The sequence below is a fragment of the Myxine glutinosa genome, chromosome 7 (genome assembly GCF_964187855.1).
Source record: "Myxine glutinosa chromosome 7, kmMyxGlut1.1, whole genome shotgun sequence".
NCBI classification, from domain to species: domain Eukaryota; kingdom Metazoa; phylum Chordata; class Myxini; order Myxiniformes; family Myxinidae; genus Myxine; species Myxine glutinosa.
The window spans coordinates 46099748-46121648 of record NC_136267.1 but is presented as its reverse complement, the minus strand read 5'-3'; the positions used below and the strand labels follow the sequence as shown (position 1 = coordinate 46121648).

The 21901-nt window shown below is 47.2% G+C and overlaps 1 protein-coding gene across 3 annotated transcripts in view; it reads right to left on the bottom strand.

The window, feature by feature from the left end:
• LOC137430737 (uncharacterized) overlaps nucleotides 1–21901 on the bottom strand; it is a 265309-nt gene that overhangs the window by 1570 nt on the left and 241838 nt on the right. For 2 of the 3 annotated variants that reach the window (XM_078781624.1, XM_078781625.1), the window contains exons 19-26: nucleotides 15466–15596; nucleotides 15168–15279; nucleotides 13882–14175; nucleotides 5674–6378; nucleotides 4007–5490; nucleotides 2673–3199; nucleotides 2285–2497; nucleotides 1–2085 (exon numbers count right to left, since the gene is read on the bottom strand). The exon at nucleotides 1–2085 is cut by the window's left edge and continues 1570 nt beyond it. In XM_078781624.1, the coding sequence (XP_078637750.1) occupies nucleotides 1560–2085; nucleotides 2285–2497; nucleotides 2673–3199; nucleotides 4007–5490; nucleotides 5674–6378; nucleotides 13882–14175; nucleotides 15168–15279; nucleotides 15466–15596 (3992 nt within the window). In that variant the 3' untranslated portion in view covers nucleotides 1–1559. The remainder of the gene's footprint in view (nucleotides 2086–2284; nucleotides 2498–2672; nucleotides 3200–4006; nucleotides 5491–5673; nucleotides 6379–13881; nucleotides 14176–15167; nucleotides 15280–15465; nucleotides 15597–21901) is intronic. The other variant, XM_078781623.1, reaches the window with a different exon arrangement.

Sequence of the window (21901 nt, the reverse complement as noted above, 5' to 3'; positions counted from 1 at the left end):
CCAGCCAGGAAGACAGTCAACCAAATGATTGAAACTGCTTCGGGAAGGAGTTTGTCACCCAGCCAGGAAGACAGTCAACCAAATGATTGAAACTGCTTCGGAAGGAGTTTGTCACCCAGCCAGGAAGACAGTCAACCAAATGATTGAAACTCTGCTTCGGGAGGAGTTTGTCACCAGCCAGGAAGACAGTCAACCAAATGATTGAAACTGCTTCGGGAAGGAATCTGTCACCCAGCCAGTCAGTTGCAGCTCGCTTGCAATGTCTATGACCTGAGAAGTGAATCAGACAGTCATCTGAAACAGTCAGCCATTTAGACAATCCAGTCACATCGACAGGTAGACTCTGTCAGCCAATAATTCTGTTACACTGCCATAGGCTACACCAACATAACACCTGAGACAATGCCAAAGTGACCAAAATGACCGCAATACTGGCTGGTTTTAGGCGTTATCTAGTCAATGTTAATAAACAAACAATAACAAAACAACAAATCCTAACTAAATTATATACCTAGCAAAGGTTGTATAAACATTTACATACCTGTTAATATTTGCAACCTGAAAAACTACACATCTTGCAGAATCGGTGATGAAAGCTGCCTGGGAGTATATTAACACTCAAAAAGTTGTTGTTGCTTAGCTTACGGGATTAACACTGCAGGTTAACAGACTAACCCGGTGCCTTGGGTTAGTAGGCAGGAAATCTGCTCGCGAAGTTATAGATAAATTATATTATTGCACATAAAATCACTTGATTACAGACAACAAACAGTCTTACATCTAGCCTCAGGTAGCTCTATCTGGCCATCTCTACAACTGATTATTCTCCACGTGGCTTCTCTTTCACCCTCAAAATTCAACGTAAGCCAAAATGTTTTGACAAGTGTTCTAACATTGTGCTGTATTTAGATCACCCAGTGTTCCAATTCACAAACCATGTCTGTGATTCCATAATGTCAATTTATTTTATTTTATTTTTACAAACTTTTTCCCTAAAGGGACTCTTTCTTTCATGTGATGGATCACATTTTCCTCGAGTGCCATTTGTTTTGAAAGAGGGAGCAAGCAAGAAAAATATGTGCGGAAGGGTGTAGTTGGCAGGAAGGGAGGGAGACAAGTAAACACAGAAAGTGGGTTAATTAAGTCCAGTGAGATGCTGATCAGAAGATATGAAAAGAGGAAATCCAGAGGTAAAGCAATAACATAGTGCGATGTAGGTTGAAGAGAAGCACTAGTTCAAAAAAAATGAGAAAAGTTACAGAATAAAAAAGAGGACATCTGGGATAAGGTTTGTGAGTAATAATTGGCTCCACTGGGGAGTACCGCAAACAAACAACCCAAAAGGAGCAGGGTGAAATGGTCACACAAGTTTTCAAAAGTTCACAAAACACCTGCAACAGTGAGAATGACAGAAAAACACACCACCCTCACCCCCTCACCCATCTCTCAAAAGGGGAGAAAAAAAATTCAAAGCAATTAAGTGCAATGAGAGTCAAAGTGAATAAAAGAGTTAATCCAGGAAGTGACAAAAACAGAGGTAGAAGTAGTCACCAACCATGCTACCTCTGAAGGAGCTGACGCAGAGCTCTTTCCAGACTCATCCTGTGTCCTACACGCCTTACTCCGAGTTCCAGCAAATCTTCACGGGTTAGTACGGGTAGCAGAGAACCATCTATGTCGTGATCAAAGAAGGATTTGCGAAGTTCTCCAAGACTCAAGCTTTCAAGCCATTCACCAACCTCCTGCTTTGTCCACTGTTTCACTGGGTGATCCAAGCCAAAAGCTGTGGCACCAGAAATACAAGTGGAAGAGGGAGATGGAAAAGACCGAGGAGTTGTCGGAGAAAGTGGTGACTGCACCCGAGGCCTGGAGTTCGAGATGTGGAGATTTAGAGATGCGGGGCGGTGTCGAAGACCAGGTGGACGTGGGGCTATAGGAGGTGGACTGAACCGATTGAATGGCAATGTTTCTTGGGAGGATTGTGGCGATTGTTGAGAACTCACGGTTGGGGGTACTGCATTAGGGCTGTGGCACGGCAATGAATGTGATGAATGACGAGTTGGACTCATGACCTCAACTGGACTCCTAGAAGAAAAGCCAAGTAGAAACCAAGAACAAAAAAGAGAAACATTTGCACGAGATGGAAAAAAGATAAGGGAATTGAAAAGGGTCAGTTATTTGGCATAATTAGAAGTGAAAGGGTGATTATGATCAAAATCAAAGTTCAGCTAATGAGGAAGGAATGTAAACAAAGAAAGAAAATATGGGCATTGCATATCTTTACCTAGTTCCTGCATCTGGGGACATAATATTTTTTTGAAGTCCATCTCCGCCGACAGCTCTATGTTCAACAACCTCTTTCCTTTTGTCCATGTTGTCCATGTCATGAGCACAGCTGAGCTGCTGCAGTCGTGACGTTAACTCACTCATGACATTCGCTCGAGGATCACCAGTCTCAAGTTGGGATTGTCGAATGGCAACCACTGCCACACCTCCTCTACATTAAGACACAACACAGAATGCATTTATTGATTGCGGCAATGAGATTAATAAAACCATGCAGATGATTCAGATAAACAAAGATTAATGTGTTGTAAAACACGTGCAGGCATATGATTAGATGAGACGATCGAGTATGACAAGGTAATAGATCACATAAATGAAAACATCACCTTGAGCAAGAAAGTTGAGGTTTAGACACTTCATTGGCTCGGTGAGTGAAGGAGGGCTGAGTTGGAGGAACTGGTGCGGGAGGAAGTGGAAGAGGAGGAGCTAGAGGTGGAAGAGGTGGTGGAGGAGGCGGAGGAGGATGGGGAGGAGGAGGAGGCGGTGGGGGAGAGGTCACAATGCTCCTTTGTAAAGGGTCTTGGTTAGATGCTGCAGGAATCAATCGAGGCTTGGGTGGCACTGGAGGCTTGTCTGAGGGATGACTGGTGAGTGAATGATCCAAATCCTTATTTGTGTCCAACACTGCAAGGTCAGATGAAATGCTGGAAACTGAGTCCATATTTTCCAAGAATTTCTCCTTGGAGATAATTCCTTGCTCAGTCTTCTCCACATCCAAATTGACATCATTTTCTGAGGATGAGGCAGTAGGAAGCTGAAGATCTCCTGGTAATAAAATTTCAGCGACAATGTCTGTACTGTCGAGTTGAGGTCCCATTTCCATATCGTCAAGCCTCATGTTGGGAAGAGGAAGCTGGCGATGTGCAAACAACCAGGGATGTAGGAAATGGGGAGAAATATAGCAAAAGTAAAGTCATGGATCATGATCAATATAGCAAAAGTAAAGGCAAAGTAAAGACATCATGGAAAGCAACATAAGGCTTTTTCTGCAGAGTCTTAGGCTTAGTTAAGAGCTGCCACACACACAAATCATGCACTCACATACAGACAGAGACATCAAACAAACATGGCAGTAGACCTTGGGGCAAGCAACTCCCCAGAACACACTGAGTGCCAGCGGTACCAGTGGTGGTGACGCTTTTCTTTCTGCAGTAACCGGAACACCTTTAAGGAGAAATTTCCCTCCCCAAGGGATGCCAACCATACTCTGTTCTATAAATGCTGAGCATCAAGCGAGGAAGCAGCACATACCATCTTTAAAGTATTCGGTCTGACTCAGCCAGGGTTGGAATCAAACTGCTGACCTTCTAGACTCAGAGTGGACGCTTGAACCACAATGCCACAAATCTAGTATTTCATACTTTGAATAATCCAGAGCATCTGGCAAATTGTTCAGCATTTTTAAAATTTGAGGACAATATTTATTTTTCTTCTTCACCGTCAACGTAATACTTCAAAGGTGAAATGATCGACCAAGAGGCAGTTTGGAGGATAGCTCTGGAAGTATCGCCTTGCTTAACATATGACCAAGTCAAATGGCCTATTTCACATAAATAGTCCACAATGTTAGGAGCAACTGCACACAGAATAGAGATAATCCAATTTACTGCAAAAATACAATAAAGATATTATCAATATAATTTTGTCTTTTGTGCCTCACCTCCATTTTTGGCAACAGGTTTTCCCTCTGTAAAAATGGAAGGCCATTGTGGAAGGCAAGAGGAGGTGGCAAAGGATCTGTAAAGATAAAGTCTTCTTCTCCATCTTCTTGTGATATCCTTGCAGTAACTGCTGTTTCGGTATTGTGAGTTTCCATCGTGGATGAGTGCTCAGAATGTTCGAGAAGACTTTGTGGTTTCTCCAAGTCTTTAGTCAATTCTGGGTTGGGGAGCAGAAATAAGTCTTTTAAAAAAGCAACTGAGAATGTTTCATTTTTTCCGCTTGCTTCCTCATCAGTAACCATGTCAACTGGACTTTCCTGATTCAATTGTAGCACACTTGTTTCCATCTGATCCATCATCTCCAAGACCTCCTCACTCCTCCCATCTTCCATTTCCTTGTTCTGTTGTTCTGTCTTTGGCTTGTCATCACCACAACTATCTTTGTTAACTTCCTCTTTTTTTGTTTCTTCTTTTTTGGTCTCACTAACCTCTTCCTGTCTCTCCTCCAAAACATTTTTATTTGCAATATTTAAGTCAGTTTCATTCTCTTCCATTTTGACGCTTGTATTTTCAACTTCATCAATTCCCATTTCCGGTTTTGTTAACTTTATATTCTGCTCCACCTTCACCTCCACCACATTCATGTTTGTCAGGACCTTCACTGCCATATCTGCCACTTGCACCTTCACGTCCTCATGATTTTGTGCCTCTCTTGGCAATTCGTTCTCCTTTCTCACATCAAGTAGGTTTACCGGTGTGTGTGCGTCTGTTTCATGTCCATATGCCTCCTCCTCATCTTTGTCACCCACTTTCACATCGACCTCTGGTGCAAGGTCACATTCTCTCTTCTCCTGCACACATCTCTCTTCTTTCCTCACTTGAACACATTTCTCTTCCCACAAGTCATTTGGCTTCTCGTGGCCGTCTATCGCTTGATCATCTTTAATTGAAACATTTTCCATGCTCATCTCCTGGCAATCATCAATCTGTGTGTTATCTGTATGGTTATTTCCCTGTTTTGTCTTCTCCACACCTTGCCCGTTGTTTTCCTGAATCACTTGTAGCATTGACTCAGTCATAATCACCTGTCCCGTAATTTGTTCTTCAACCAAAACTTGGAACTCTTCAGATTTATCACCCCCATCGACACTAGGCCTGGTGCTCTCTTCGGTGAGTCCATGAAAATGCTCCTCAACACTTTGCTCAGTGACCTGCTCAAAATTAAGCCCAATAACATCTCCAACCCTCTCGTCAACACTCTCGCAGATGTTATTCCTTTGAGTCTGATGTTTCTCTGGCAAATAAATCTCATTTCCAGCAATTTTTAATAATGCTTTCCTTTCATTATTATCTGGTGATGACAATGACGGTGAGGATGATGATGACGACGGCGATAGTGTGACCTGCCCAAAACCATCAAGGAGAGTCATACTCGGGCTTTCTCCTGGCTTTTGGTTTCCATACATCCGAGTCAAGGAACGCTCTGTAGAATATTGAAAGAAAGACAGCAATGAAGAACAGTTCATATACAAGACATGAAATACTCAAGAAAAATGGAATGATCAAACCAATTGGACAAATCTGTAAACAGAAAGGTATTACATGTATAAGTCACAATAAGCTAGCAAAATAGATAAATAAATAATCGAGCATGAGCAAAACAAACCTCGGTTTGGCGATGAAAGATCAGAAAGCATGGAAGGTTCAAAGGAAGAATGTGGCCGTCCAAGGTCAACTGGAGATAGTGGACAAAGGTAAGGTTCCGAGGAGTGGTGTTGCTCCCAAATCCGACGTCTCAGTGGCTTTGCAGGGGCAAGTGCCGCCACATCGGGTTGGCCTACATTTGCGTAAGGATTTTCAGAAATTAGGGGTCCTTTAGTGGGACTTTCTGGTGGAGGAGAGAGAGGAGGTGGAGGCGAAGGAAAAGTTGGAGAAGAAAGATGAGATGGAGAATGTGAGAAAGAAGGAGATGAGGGACTAGAGCTTGGGGGGAAAGGAGGAGAAATGGTGGAAGGAGTTGGTGGGTGAGGTGGAGAAGGAAAAGCCGAGTGGAAATCTGTAGAAAATGCAGGAGGAGAAGACAGTGAAGGAGCCGGAGATTGGCACGGTGGTGATGTGAATGGAGGAGAAAGTGGTAGAGAGGACGTGAGGTGTGAGAGAGTGGCAAGGGGTGAAGACAATGATGGAGAACGAGAAGGGTGGGCATAAGAGACGTACGATGATAATATGGGTAGGGATGGAGGGGGAGGAAGTGGAGGTGAAGGAGAAGATGGAGGAGAACTGAGATGAGAGAGTTGTGATAAAGAAAGTAAGGAGTGAGAGGGAGATAGGTGAGTTTTGGGGGGAGATGTTTGCGAATCCAATGCAGAAGCTAGAAGAGGAATAAGGAGAAAAGCGAAACAGGAACACATTATTTTGTTGAAACAAGTCTTCTAATTTACCCTTTCAATTCTTATGCATAAATCCAAATGACCATTTTTCATATCTAACAAATGTTTTATATCTTCACCTTTGCCATTTTCTACCCCTCTCCTTCCTCACCTATTTTCCATCACATGAGGTTAGATCAGAAGCACAATATACAGTCACGTGAAAAAGTAAGGACACCCCATGTAAAGTTTTGACTTTTTCAACATATTTCAACATACAGCTATTTGATCTTCATTTCAACAATATTGATAGATAAAGGTGATATAATATAACAAATATCATGAAACATTTACATTTTGTAGTCCATTGTATAATTTAAATAAACATAAATGCAAATTTCGCATGTGGAAAAAGTAAGTACACCCTTGGCTCTAATAGGTGGTATTGCCCCCTTTGGCAGAAACAACCTCAAGTAGGCGTTTCTTATAACTGTCTACCAGTCTCTGACATCGACTGGGAGAAATTTTTGCCCACTCCTCCTTGCAGAATTCTCTCAGCTGTGCGATGTTTGAGGGGTTTCTTGCATGCACAACTTTTTTCTTCTTTTTTTTTGTATACTGCATCGAGGCTCGTGAAAGAGCTAACATTTACTTCACAAACAAATCGACCAGACAAACAAAATACACAAAAAGAGGGAGCGGAAGACAAGATGGGGAGAAAAGGGGAAGCACACAAACACAACATCCGAGAGCAGGGAGATGTGTGGAAGGGAGAGGGCCCGGGGGGAGGAGGCATGGGAAGGGGGGGGGGGGAGGGAGAAGTATAAAGCACAAGGACACCAAGGACTTCCAGGACAGAAGTTGGTATTTCAAAAAGGGGAATTGGGGTGAAATTAGCGGGGGTAGAAAAGATCAAGGTTTTGGATGGGGGAAGATAAGAGATGGTGGTGAACAGCTGTTTTAAAGACTTGGAGGGTGGAGTGGGATTGAAGAGAGTGAGGGAGTTTGTTCCAGAGGCGGGAGAAAAGAGGAATGAAGGAGTGAAGGTGAGCAGAGTGTCTTGATTTTGGCAGTTTAACCAAAAGAGGGTTGCAGGCAGATCTTGTGCGACCTGTAGGAATATTTGCGGGACAGAGCCCAGAGAGAGCTGGGGGGGCAAGGCCAGAGAGGAGTCGGTAGAAGACGGAAAGACCACCAACCTGCCTGCAGTGAGTGAGTGAGAGGCCCTTGGAGTTAGCTTCATCGCGGGAGATTCCAATGACTCTGAATGCTTTGGTTTCAACAGCGCGAAGGCGAGCTAGGTGTGAGGCAGGAGCACCAGCCCAGAGGGGAGAGCAGTATTCCATTGAGCTGCGGATGAAAGCCTTGTATGTGGTGAGGAGCTCAGGTGTGCCAAGGAAGGACTTCGCACGACGGAGGATGCCCAGTCGGCGACTGGCTTTGGAGGCCAGATTTGAAATGTGGTTTTTCCAGGAAAGATCATGGCAGATAGTGAGACCCAAAAGCTTGTGTGACAGAACTTCTTGGAGAGGATTATTCAGAAAGTGGATGGGAGGGTTGTCCAGTCGGTCTTTTCTTAGAGACATCGTAAGAGTGTGAGATTTGTCAGGATTGAAAGACATGTTCCACTTGTTTGCCCAGTCTGTGATTTTGTCAAGGTCTGCAGAGAGTGAGGAGGCTGCAGACTGCCGATCTGAGGGATGAAGAATGGAGCGACAGAGAGTAGAGTCGTCAGCAAAGAGATAGAGAGGATTTTCAAGAGAGTCAGAGAGATCATTGATGAAGACCAGAAAAAGCACAGTGCCCAGAACACTGCCTTGGGGAACTCCAGCCTGAACAGGAAGAGGAGATGAGAGAAACCCATTCAGGGCCACACGTTGACTACGACTAGAGAGGAAGTCCGCCAGCCATGCGTGGAGATTTCCATGGATACCAAAAGAGGAGAGTTTGGTGAGCAGAGCGGGGTGCCAGACTGTATCGAAGGCACGTGATATGTCAAGGGAGACTGCTCTAATTTCCTGTTTGGCATTGAGGACCTCCATCCATTGTTGAGAAAGCAGAAGCAGCATGTCCAGAGTGGAGTGTCCAGGTCTGAAACCAAATTGATGATCAGAGATCAAGCCATTGGAGAAGAGGAAAGATTTCATATCTGAAGCAATGATGGATTCCATGACCTTGCTGATAATTGGGAGAAGGCTGATTGGTCTGTAGTTGCTGGGATCTGTTTTTGCACCTTTTTTGTGCAAAGCGGTGATGTTGGCAGATTTCCAAGCAGATGGAAGATGACCTTGAGCAAAAGAGAGGGTGAAGAGAACAGAGAGAGGGAGTGAAAGAGCGGAAGAACATGATTTTAGGACCCGTGGGCTGATGCCGTCAGGTCCAGTTGCAGAATCAGAGTCGAGGGTTGACAGACACTTTTCCACCTTGTCAGGAGGAAAGGACACGGAGTCCAGGAGCAGCTGGGTACGACTGGGTACGGTGGGTACAGAGAGGGATGGGTTTGGGACACAATATTTAGAGGCAAACACAGAGTTGAGGCATTCGGCTTTTTCACGTGCGGAGTCAGCCGTGTGGCCATTTAAGGTGAGGGAGGGGATGGAGGGGGAACAAACACCAGAAACAGATTTTACCAGACGCCACCAGTATTTGGAAGAGGGTGACAGATAAGAGAGTTCGGTCCTGAGGACGGAGAGATATTGTTTCCTGGCTCTCCTGAGGGTGGACACACACTTGTTTCGGGCTTTGTGAAAGGAAATGAGATTTCCTTCCGTTGGATTTGCTTTCCAGGAGACGAAAGCAAGTTGTTTCTGGGCAATAGCCTCACCACAACATTCCGTGTACCATGGACGGGAGGAAGGGTATGACAACTGAAGACGAGAAGGGATAAAACTGTGCATGAGAGAGAGCAATTTACTTTGGAAGAATTCCCAGGATGAGTTGATGTCAGAGGCAGTAGAGATGGGAGACCAGTCCAGATGATTGATGGCTGCTTGAAGACCGTGCCAGTTGGCCTGAGTGAAATGCCAGACTCGTCGACGCTGAGGAGGCTCTCTGAAAATGGACAGAGAGATGTCCACTTTAACAAGCACATGATCAGAAGAGCCGATTGGAGCAGAAGAAGAGCAGCAGACATTTTCAGGGAAGTTAGTCATAACCAAGTCCAGAAGAGAAGATTCTCCGTTGACTGAGATCCGGGTTGGGGAATTGACAGATTGTGTCAGTCCCAGTGAGTCACAGAAGTCCTTTGCTGAAGAGCCATGGCTGGTGAGAGAGGTACCCACCCCCAGCCAACTGGCATGGTGACAGTTGAAATCACCACATATGAGGAAGAGAGAGTTGGGATGGGTAGATAGAAGTTGGTCCATATTATCAGACAGCGAGATGTAGATGGAGTCATCACTGTTTGGTGGACGGTACAACACGCATATGAACAAAAGGTGGGAGCGAAGGGGAAGCCGTAGCCAAAGGTATTCCTGGGGGTGAGGTGGAGAGAGGGCAGTGCAGGGCGAGTGAGGAAGAGAGTTTTTTTATAAAGATAGCAACCCCACCTCCAGAACGAGGCTCAGGTCTATCATACCGGAGGAGGGAGCAACCTGGGAGAGATACCAAGAATCAGAGACATCATGAAGGAGGAAGGTTTCTGTTAAGCAGATCACGTCTGGTTTGTCAGAAGCAACCTGTATGGAGAGATCAGTTAAGTTTGAGCGAAGGCCCCGGATGTTTGAGGTCCATACTGTTAAGGAAGAGGAAGGGGGAGCATCGGATACAGAACAGGGGGGGGGGGGGAGCGGTAGGGCAGGATGTGGCAGAGGAGGAAGAGGTAGGGAGAGCTGTTGCAGGTGTGTCAGAGATTACAGAATAGCTTGGAGAAAGGGAAGAATGGGGCGGACAAAAGGTTTGATGGTGTTTGGGTGAGGCGCAGTGAGGTGTTATTTGAGGAGGGGGAAGAGTGAGGCAGAAGGTTGAGGAAGATGAAGGTGGAAGGGGGAAGAAGCGGGGAGGACGCTTTGAGGAGGAGGGGTGAGAGGGGAGTCTAGGAGGGGAGGAGTGAGGGAGAGTCTCAGAGGGGAGGGCTGTGGGGGGAGTTTAGGAGGGAAGGGGCAGGGGGGGAGATTTGAAAGGGATGGGTGTTTGGGAAGATTTGGGGGGGAGGGGCAAGGGGGAAGATTTGACAGAGATGGGTGATGGGGAAGATTTGGAGGGGAGGGGTGAGATTGGATTTTGAAAAGTGTACGATTTATGGGAAACGAACATTTATTGCAAAATGAGTTTGTTGAGACATTCGAGTCAAAAATACTGTTACGGACCGCGGATTAGATGTTATTTTGACCGAGCGGTGGTGTAACTGCGGCCGAACAGTTATTCCCCGACTAAAACCCGATTCAACCCAAACGTTGGCCGTATCGCGCCACAGCTACTCAATCGGGAAAACTCTAAAGCGACCGAATGCAAAGAGGAAGAAGACGTACAGAAGAGTAACGGGATTTATTATTTACACACACAAGCAAAAAGGAGCAGTCACGATTATTTACAGGGACATGAGACGCAGGTGACACAGTGAATTCCTTATACAAGCTTAATTACCTACCCAGGACAGAACAAACAAAGACACTGACTCACGCGGGGAATTGCAGAGTGGATTGCTGGAAGGAGGTGTGTGGCTGGAGGGGGGGGGGGGGGCACGGAGCTGGCTGGAGCTTGATCCCGCACGGGACATCGGGCTGGACCTCGACGGCCGCTGATGCCACCGAGCCTGTCGTGTGCGCGGAGTCACGGGTCGGAGCTGCTTGTCTCAGTAAAAGCGCATCTGCTCTGGCGACCCAGCTCTTTCTTTGGACTCAGTAAAAGCGCAACTCTCTGACGACCCAGCTCTTGTCTCCTCCCTCCTTGTCTCAACTCCTTTGGGAACGCCCCGCCGGCGGGTTATATAGGCCCCGCCCCTCAACCTTTGTGAACCTCCCCCAAACGCTCTTCCTCCGCCCTCTCAAGCCAAACCCCTTGTTCATGGTTGGTCGAGTGGGGCTGGCTCACTCCTCCCCTCTCTGACGAGGTGGGGACCCACCTTTCTTCCCCAACCCTGCCTCGTGGCCAATGGTGGTTGAAGAAAACTGCCCAAAATGCAGTTGGCCATCGAAATGAAATGAAAGGGGACCTATTCTTATTTCACTTGGTAGAATGGAGTATTTAAGTTAATGGGAGACACAGCCTTACCCTAAGACACATAATAAGATATAAGCTATCGAACAGGGGCATTCTATGATTGGCTGACGTGTATGCTTATGGACTAATTACCGAGACGCCCTTTTTACCTTTATACAACTCTGGAGGCAAGAGGGGCCATATCCAACCAATGGTACACAGCAGTTTACCACAATCCAATACACACAATCAAAAAAATGCCATCCTCATATCCGCAACAATACGTTTGAGGACGCTGAAGGATGGGTGGAGTTCTGGAGAGTTTAGGGAATGAATGAAAGATGCACTGTAAGAGATGGAATTTATTTTTTTTAATGAATAGAATTGGTGAGCAAGTCGAAAGCATCCTTTTCTAGAAGAAGTAGAAAAAGTGTTATAGAATATGACATAATAATAAAGTTCTTCAGGGGACAGATGAAACATGTATTAACAACTTGATCACGTGATCTCGAACAACGTGGTCGAAGAACGAAAGAACAAATAACGAAGAACGAAAGAGCAAAAGAACGAAGAATGAAAGAACAAATAAGAACGTACAAGCGGATAAGAACAGGGAAGGGAAAAAAAATTTTGGTTTTTTTTTTTTGAGATTTTAAAACAAGGGAGTATGGGTGAAAAGACCGTGAAAAACAGAGACCGACAGTAGTTGCAGCGCGATCGAAGAACCGCTGAGACAAAAAACAAAAGCCTCAAGCCAAGGTCTGAGGACACGGTAGCCTACTACTACTAGCACTACACTAGGCCTCAGAATACACGATACGAAAAAAACCGACGATTCTGTACACAGGTATGAAAAACCAACACCGAGAAACCTATTAAAGTCACCCCAATAGGTACATACACCGAAAGAAAGATAAAGATACGCCAAAAACACAAATGTGAAAGATCACTTAGCTTCGAAAGCGTGAGCGCATGGAACAGCTTCGAAAAGACGTGACCTCGCCGTGATCTCGCGAGAGCACTCCCTTGGGCTTGTTTCAAATCCCCCCACAACATCTCAATGGGATTTAGATCCGGGCTTTGACTTGGCCATTCCAGAACCCTCCATTTCTTTATTTTCAGCCATTCCTTGGTAGATTTACTGGTATGTTTAGGGTCATTGTCATGTCGCAAGGTCTACCTTTGGTTGAGCTTGAACTTTCCGACAGATGGCCTCACATTATCCTCAAACACCCTCTGGTACAATGAAGAATTCATAGTGGATTCTAGGATGGTGAGCTGCCCAGGCCCTGATGCAGCAAAGCTGCTCCAAACCATAATATTTCCACCACCATGCTTTACAGTTGGTATCAGGTTCTTGTGGTCAAATGCTGTCTTTGGTTTTCGCCAAACATGTCTTCTGGTACTGTGGCCAAATAGCTCTACCTTTGACTCATCTGTCCAGAGCACATTGTTCCAGAAGTGCTGGTCTTTGCCTAGGTGTTCATTGGCAAACTTTATTTTTGCCCTGATGTTCTTTCTGGACAGCAAAGGTTTCCTTCTAGCACACCTCCCATGTAGATCAAATTTGTGCAGCCTCTTTCTGATGGTAGACTCGTGCACTTTGACATCAACAGTGGCAAGAGCTACCTGTAGGTCCAGTGATGACATTCTGGGGTTCTTAGAGACTTCTTTCAGCATCTTGCGGTCTGCTATCGGGCTGAACTTGCTGGGGCGGCCTGGCCTGAACAAGTTGGCAATTGTTTGGAATCTTCTCCACTTGTAGATGATCTTCCGGACAGTCGAATAATTGATTTCAAATTGTTTGGAGATCTTTTTAAATCCCTCCCCAGACTCGTAGGCATCTATAACCTTCTTTCTGAAGGCCTCAGAGAGCTCTTTTGATCTAGGCATGGTGATGCCGCACACTTCAACAACAAAGAGCAAACCAAACGAAATGTCTGAGGTTTAAATAAGACAGGTTCCTCCAAGATCCTCTCTAACGATGTTCTAATCATTTGCACCTGAGCTGGTGCACCTGATTCTAATTTTAGGTATTTGAAGTAGTGATACATGTCGGGGTGTACATACTTTTACCACATGCGAAATTTGCATTTATGTTTATTTAAATTATACAATGGACTACAAAATGCAAATGTTTCATGATATTTGTTGTATTATATCACCTTTATCTATCAATATTGTTGAAATGAAGATCAAATCGTTGTATGTTGAAATATGTTGAAAAAGTCAAAACTTTACATGGGGTGTACTTACTTTTTCACGTGACTGTATGTATAAATAAGTCCATCAATTCCCATCCGGAGTTTATCGTTTGATTCCATTCTACTCAACCTTCACTGGTTTTCCTCTTCAACTTTTCTCACCATAACTACTTCTCTTGCTCATCATTTTTGAAGCTGTACCTCTGTGCCTCTCTGCTCCATATGGCTCAAAGCTTGAATGGCGCCATCCTCCATTGCCAGTACGCGAGGCCCGTGAAGCACGGTTAGTAATGGGCGGTGGTGGGGGCGTGAAGGGAGGTGGTGGAGGAGCATCAGAAAGAGTGGGGGAAGGTGGATGATGGGGGGAATTACGAGGAGAGAAAGTGAGAGATGGAGAACGAGAGTAATATTGAGGCAGAGAGTGAAGTACAGACTTGGGACTATCTTCTGAACAGCCTAGAAGATGGGAAGAAGATAAAGGAAAGGGTCAAGATCATGGAGTAACAGAGATCCAATGCTCCTCTATAAGCCTAATTCTACAAAATAAGCAATTATACTTTGGATTAAACATTAGGGCGGTTCTTAAAAAGGCAAGTTAGAAACGTCAGCTCCTAACACTTAAAACATTTTCTTTGTATGAAAAACCCTTGTGGTCAAATTTTAAGCCATTTTGGTCTAAATGTAGGGGTTGCACACGGAGTTTGTAATTCCACATATTTGGCTCGCATAAATGTTTGGAGTTGATTATTTATTCTCCACTGCTATACTTGTGATTTTAACCATTACAGTTGACCTATGACCTTGCTATGTACTGCACATTTTGAAGTTGTTTTTAAGTTAATTGAATACAGCACGGCTGTACTCTGGTGTATGCAGTTGCTCTCATTGAAGAGTACAATCGTCTCCTGAAAAGAGATGAACAGCAAACCCAGTATCTGCTTAAAGTTGTGACAAAACATCGCAAGATGTTTCTCGATTGCAGGAAATCAACTATTATCGGGCAACAATGAGTGGCTGGTAACCATGAGTCACTGTGCAACCCCTAAAACTTGATGTATTCAAAAAATATTTCACAGGCAAAGGTTTTACCTCAATACAAGAGAAATTAAAGGTTAGGAGTAAAACAATTCATTTTTCTTTTTTGCCTTATGTAGCTCAGAACCACCCGATTAAACGTGACTCGAAGAACAAGCAATTTTGCATCTATAAAAGTGCATCCATTAAAACATTGATGATTCCCCCATTAAACGAAGTGTGAGATGCATCCTGTGTCTGGTTATGTGTGATGTCATCTATGTGGCCAATTCGTTCAGCTCGAAGTTATGTTAGTTTGATTCACCAATGCAAGCGATTAATTTGGCATGGCTCCTGTCCAGCTTCACCGTAGAAAGGCGACAAGATGGCATGAGGTTTGTGTAGTAGTAAATAATGTAGAATCGAGCGCTCACCGAGGGATTTTTGCCGGGTCATGCCAGGTGGGAGAGCGATGACTGGACCAGACGACGTCTCCACTGGATCATGTTTTGGTGAAGTGACAGACCCTTGTCGTTCTAACAGGGACTGGAGGAATGGTGAGTGCAAGTACATCTAGAGAGAAGTCTGAATCAAAGAAACTTGTGTACATCTAGAGAGGATTTTAAAGTCGTCATGACAGTGTCTAGGCAAACAAACATCCAGGTGCGAAGCCATATGAGGTCATGCACACAGCGAATTCCTGAGTCATAAAGACCATAACGCAATGCATACCGTTATCTCTGCGGAAGTGATGCGACGACTCAGTGGGCGTGGTCGGACCGTAGCTGCTTGTGCATCTGCATGGTTGTCAGGGCAATGCTCATTTGGCTCCGTTTCCATCATTAGCATCTCATCCAGTCTCTCTAGACACACAAATGCATGCACAAGCGCACACAAACACGTCAGGAATTTATGGAATCCCAGTGGAATGTTGTTCTATCATCGCAGGTAACTCAAAGAAAATGTTCCAAACATGTCAGCCACGACGACAACAACAAAAACGAGCACTGTGCTTGTGCATTCGAGCACATCGCAACAACACTCAGAACATTTTCAACATGCAAACTCCAAACCAACTTGCAAGGTGACAGAAATCTCTGTTTGCGATGCGCATGCACGCAAAGCAGTGGAGCACAATATGGTTCCTTGGATGATTATAAGACTTTGCTATGAGGAAAGATTCAAAGATGCAAGACTACAAGACAATTCCATGGCTATAACTCATCGCACATTCAATATCCACGGAAAGACATTACCACAGGGGCAGTACCACAGGCAGAGGACATAGACTGGACATTACCTTCTGTGACACTGTCGGCCGCTTGGCAGCATGTGGGTGGAACAGAATGCAACAAAACGGAAGTGTCAGCATTATATCACCTTCTCCAGGTCCGGATCTTCAACAAAATCGAATCAATTCGTCCATGTCACACAACCGACCTCTCCACCAAGTTTTTTTCCGAATCCGTCCACAACGTTGTGAAATATCATGCTATATATCCTTTTTGGCCCCATCTCTCAATGGATGGTGAAGAATCACTAAAAAAAATTTTTTAAATTCTCATATCCAGATTCGCATTAAGATCTTCACCAAAATAGAATCGATTCGTACTTGTCAGACACCAAACCAAAGTCAGTGTTGGCACAAATTTAGGCATCACTGCGCAGCATCTGCAGACAGATGTGTCCACTTTGGACATCAAGGGCAGCCGTCAACATACCGACGACCTGGCCAGTCTGCTGCACCTATGTACATCAGACTTCATATTGCATTTACTGCACCTGCAGCCAACGATGCTCATAGGAATAGGGAGTGGGAGAGGGAGAGCACACACCTCTATCACTTTAATCACTTATCTGTGTATGTGTTTCCCTTCATTGGCATTTGCTCTCTTGCTCACCACCCATATGTATGCAGCCATCGCACAATGCACAATGCTTAGTGAGCATGCCAATGAAGGGAAGATATTCGTCGAAAGCAATAACTCACACCATCACACACAACCTATACACCAGGTTTAGTCTGAACCAGTCCATAACGTTATGAGATATCATGTTATATATCGTTTTTAGCGCAATCATTCAATTGTGAAGAATCACTTTAAAAATTCTCGGATCCGGATCCACATTCAGATTTTCACCACAATTGAATCAATTCTTCCTGGTCACACACACAACGTGTCCACCAGGTTTCGTCCGAATCCGTCCACAACATTTTGAGACACCTTGTTCACAGACAGTCAAGCAGACAGACAGACAAGCAAATACTATCCGGATCCGGATCTGCATCTTCACCAAAATCTAATAAATTTATCCTTGGCACACACCCGATACGTCCACCAAGTTTCTTCTGAATCCTTCCATAACCTTTTGAGATATACTGCTAAAAGACAAACAGATAGACGGACAGATAACCAACTCCCCCCCCCCCCCCCGCCCTTCCCCCACTCACCAACCACCCATTCCCTTTTCTCTCTCCTTTATTGTCTTCCCAACCGCTTTCCTAACATCCCTAACTCGTATTTTCTTGCCTATTCTCTCATTCCCTTTCTTTTTTATGGCGTAGCCGTTAGTGCAAAGCCGTCTAGAACAGTGTTTGTCTGTCCGTATGTATGTATGTATGTATGTATGTATCTATGTCCCCTCAAACGTACACAAATCAGAGCTGAGGATCTGGTCACATGGCAGGGGTGATGTGATGTCATTACGGCGGTACCATGGCTGAATCCACACACCGCCATTTTGATTCCTATGCCGTTCAGGCCGGACATATTGCTGAACCTAGTCATGTATAACAATCTGCATGCTCTATCTTTACGTTTTTCATTCAGTGTGAAACACAAACAAACCGATTGTTAAAATGACCATTAAATATCGAAAGCATAGGCGTTAGAGTCTTTGAACGACACAGCACGTATAGGCCTTAGGCTTCATGCTTTCATAGTTCATGCCTCACCTTCAGGCCGCTTTGGACAAATTCGCCCAGGTTTCTTAACACAGTAGTATTGTTTTTGTAATAATAATATAATAATAATAATAATAATAACGTTAATAATAATAATAATTTAGTAAATAAAATCGTAACACTGCAATCCCGTTTTCGTCACTGCAAGGTTCCTGGATTGAAGTGGTTGGTTCATTGTTGACTCAATGAGAAGCGGATGTACTAATTATCGTGAGTGAGGAATTTGCCTCGGTTTATTAATGCAGTAACATCGTCTTTGTAATAATAATAATGTTAATAATACTAATATAGTAAATATAATCGTAACACTGCAAGCCCTTTGTCGTGATTTCAAGGTACATGGATTGAAGCGGCGTATGGTTGGTTCCTTTTTTTCTTTCTTTTTTTGTATACAAGATCGAGGCTCATGTAAGAGCTAACATTAATCACATAAAAACAAACTGACACGTAAAACATATGATCAAGGGAGCGGGAGACAAGATGGGGAGAGAGAGGGAAGCACACAAGTACAACATTTGAGAGCAGAGACATCGGGAGATCTGTGGGAGAAAGAGGGCTTGGGGGGAGAAGGCACGCGAAGGGGGGGGGAGGAGGGTTGGGAGAGGTATAAAACACATGGACACTGCTAGGACTTCCAGGAAAGAAGTCGGTATTTCAAAAAAGTGGATCTGGGGTGAATTAACGGGGGTAGAAAAGATCAAGGTTTTGGATGGTTTTATGTTGACTCAAAACATACAGAATAAACCAGTGAGTGTCTCAATGCAATCTCTTCACTTCCCTGGTGACAGACAGCTTAGAGACTTATGGTACTTCAAAAATAATGTAATACTTACATTATTTGCTAACTGGTATCCCCACCCAGGTCATACCATCCTCTTAAACGAAAGTACCAAACAAGCCCAGCTACGCCGCTGTTAGATTTTCGGTCTTGTTTACATTACCCCCTCCCACACCAGTAATTCCACTCCAGCCTATTTGGCCAGCACAAAATTGGCAGGGAATACTTGTGTGTGGCACACAGAAATGCAATGGCGGGTGCAAAGCTAGACTCTGCTCTGCAGGTGGAATATAAGAGGGAATCCCAAAGATGAGGGATGACGAAAGAGAGGACATCGATATGAAATACTATGGCGGAGGAGACTAGAACAGAGCATGAGAATACAAAACATGGGGTGCGGGAGCACCATTACCATCATGTATCGATTGGGCAGCATTAGTCAGATTCAATCCCACAGGGAAACAATTTCAGAACCAGACATCTCAGAGGCCTGTGCAATATCAACTGAATTATCCTGCCATCTCTTACTACCCCCACCGCGCACCCCTCTAACCATCTTGCCATCTATGAAGGTCCATTTAATAACCCGGTTCAACTCTGCTTCGCTTCTGAAATCCAATGCAATCTGACATATTTAAGCCGATAAGGCATCTAACCTTACTGGAACATGTTCCTGATTTCTCACCTACTCCAAAACTGAACATCAAATCAGGTTTTGCTTCCATGTGATTGTCATCACAATGTGCAATGGAGCAACGTTCGCCCAATGTACACAAGCGAGATCATCTGTTAATTTCATAAAAATAGGCCAATTTCCATAAAGCTATTCCAAAAATAAAACACTTTATATGCAATTCCAGAGAGAAACCTCAGGCAATCGAGCTTTTTGGAATGGGGAAAAAGAAGGATTTATACATAGAAGATGAGGTTGAAGTGTGGTGCTGCGCACACAACTTGCTTGCCGAAGAGGTAGGCCACAACGGGTTTGATAAAACCAAAAGAGTCTTTATTATGAAAGCTCGGACTGCAGCACTGGGCGGGCTCGAGCTTAGAGCCCGCATATATGTGCCGAGGCCACGCCTAGTCCCCGGGCGTGGCCGCTCGGTCGAAGGGCGGGGTATGTACCATCGGTCCCCGCCTGGGCGCTCGCGCCACCCACTGGTGCACGGAATTATTACCCCCTGTGCCCGCCACACGTGCCCACCCAGAATTCCCGCGCACGTGAAGGGTGAGTTTGCGGAGAAACCGGATGACGCGGCCGAAATGCCCCCTGGCGATGGGTGCAGGGCCGGGGGGTAGCGGGCCGGCGGGGTGCCGGGGGTCTGACCGCCGGGGGGTGGCCTCGACGCGGAGGCAGAGCTGCTGGCGGGGGTGCCGGGGGTCCGACCGCCAGGGGGACGCGGAGGCAGCGCTGCTGGCGGGGGTGCCGGGGGTCCGACCGCCGGGGGGCGGCCCCGATGCGGAGACAGAGCTGCTGGTGGGGGGTGGTCCGGATCGAGGTGGGCCGGCTTGAGGCGGTCCACGGAAATGGGATCCGGAGCACCGCTGATGTCGACCGTGAAAAATTTGACCCCGGTCTCCAGCACGCAGAAGGGCTCGTCGTACGGGGGCCATAGCGGTGCCCGGTGGGTGTCGTGCCGGATGAACACGTACTTTGCCGTGCGAAGCTCCGGGGCGACGTGGGAAGGAGGGCAACCGTGGTGTGCCGTTGGCACCGGGGCGAACCTCCGGGCGGTCTCCTGAAGGGCGGAGCGCTGTTGCGCCGCGGACCAAGGAGCCGTGGAGTCGGGGATAGATTCACCCGGTACCCGCAGTGGTTGCCCGAAGACCAGCTCCGCCGAGGACGCGCGCAGGTCGTCCTTGGGTGCCGTCCTGAGGCCCAGCAGGAACCAGGGGAGCCTGCCGACCCAGCCGCCATCGCGGAGGCTGGCTCGGAGCGCGGCCTTCATGGAGCGATGAAAGCGCTCGCACAGGCCATTGGCCTGGGGGTGCTAGGCCATGGTGTGGTGTAGCTTCACCCCGCGCCCTTGCGCCACCGCGGCCCAGAGCTCCGAGGTGAACTGGGGGCCGCGGTCGGACGAGATGTCCGAGGGGGCACCGAGCCGGGCAACCCAAGTGGCGATAAAGGCTTGCGCCACCTCAGCCGCAGACGTCACCGCCAATGGGATGGCCTCCGGCCACCGTGTGGTGCGGTCGACCATGGTGAGGAGGTGGGTGAACCCTCGCGAGGGGGGCAGAGGTCCCACCAAGTCGACATGCACGTGGTCAAACCGCCGCTCAGGCACCGTAAACGGGGCCAACGGTGCCTGGGTGTGGCGGTGGACCTTTGCGCGCTGGCACGCGAGGCACGTCCTGGCACAGTCGCGGACGTCCTTCCTGAGGCCATGCCAGACGAACTTTGCCCCGACGAGTTTCTGGGATGCCCTCGCGCCAGGGTGGGACAGGCCATGGATGGCGTCGAACACCGGGCACTGCCAGCCAGTGGGCACGATGGGGCGAGGGAGACGTCGCATAGGAGGACCGTGCCCGCGGCGTCGAACGGCACCTCGGTGACGCGGAGGCCCGTGATGGCGGTCCGCAAGGCCTGGACGCCGGGGTTGGCGGTCTGGGCCTCTGCCATCCGGGCATAGTCGACCCCGAGGTGGACCGCGTGCACGACGGACCGGGAAAGGCAATCCGCCACCGGGTTGTCCTTACCCGCCACGTGACGGATGTCCGTCGTGTACTCGGACACGGCAGAGAGGTGGCGCTGCTGCCGTGCCGACCATGGCTCGGCGACCTTGGCCATCCCGATCACAAGGGGCTTGTGGTCAACGAAGGCCGTGAACGGGCGGCCCGCCAGCAGTTGGCGGAAGTGTCGGACCGCCAGGTGGAGCCCGAGCAACTCGCGGTCGAAGGTGCTGTACCGGCGTTCGTGCGGGCGAAGCTGCCGGCTGAAAAACGCCAGCGGTTGCCAAGCACCACGCACCCATTGCCCGTGCACCGCACCCACCGCGTAGTCCGACGCGTCTGTGGTGAGGGCGATCGGTGCATCGGGCGCCGGGTGCGCGAGCATGGTGGCGTCGGCCAGAGCCAGCTTTGCGCCCGCGAATGCTGCGGCCATCGGCTCCGACCTTGCGATGTCACCTTTGCCCGGCTTGCCCCGGAGGGCCTCGTGCAAGGGGCGGAGGAGCTGGGTGACGTGGGGCATGAAGCGGTGGTAAAAGTTTACCATGCCCAGGAACTCCTGGAGCCCCTTGATCGTGCGGGGCCGTGGGAAATCCCTGACCGCCTCCACCTTGGCCGGTAAAGGGACGGCCCCGTGCTCGGTGATGCGGTGCCCCAAGAAGTCGATGGTGGCGACACCGAAACGGCACTTGGCGGGATTGATGATTAGGCCATGCTGGCCCAGGCGTTCGAAAAGCGTGCGTAGGTGGAGCAGGTGC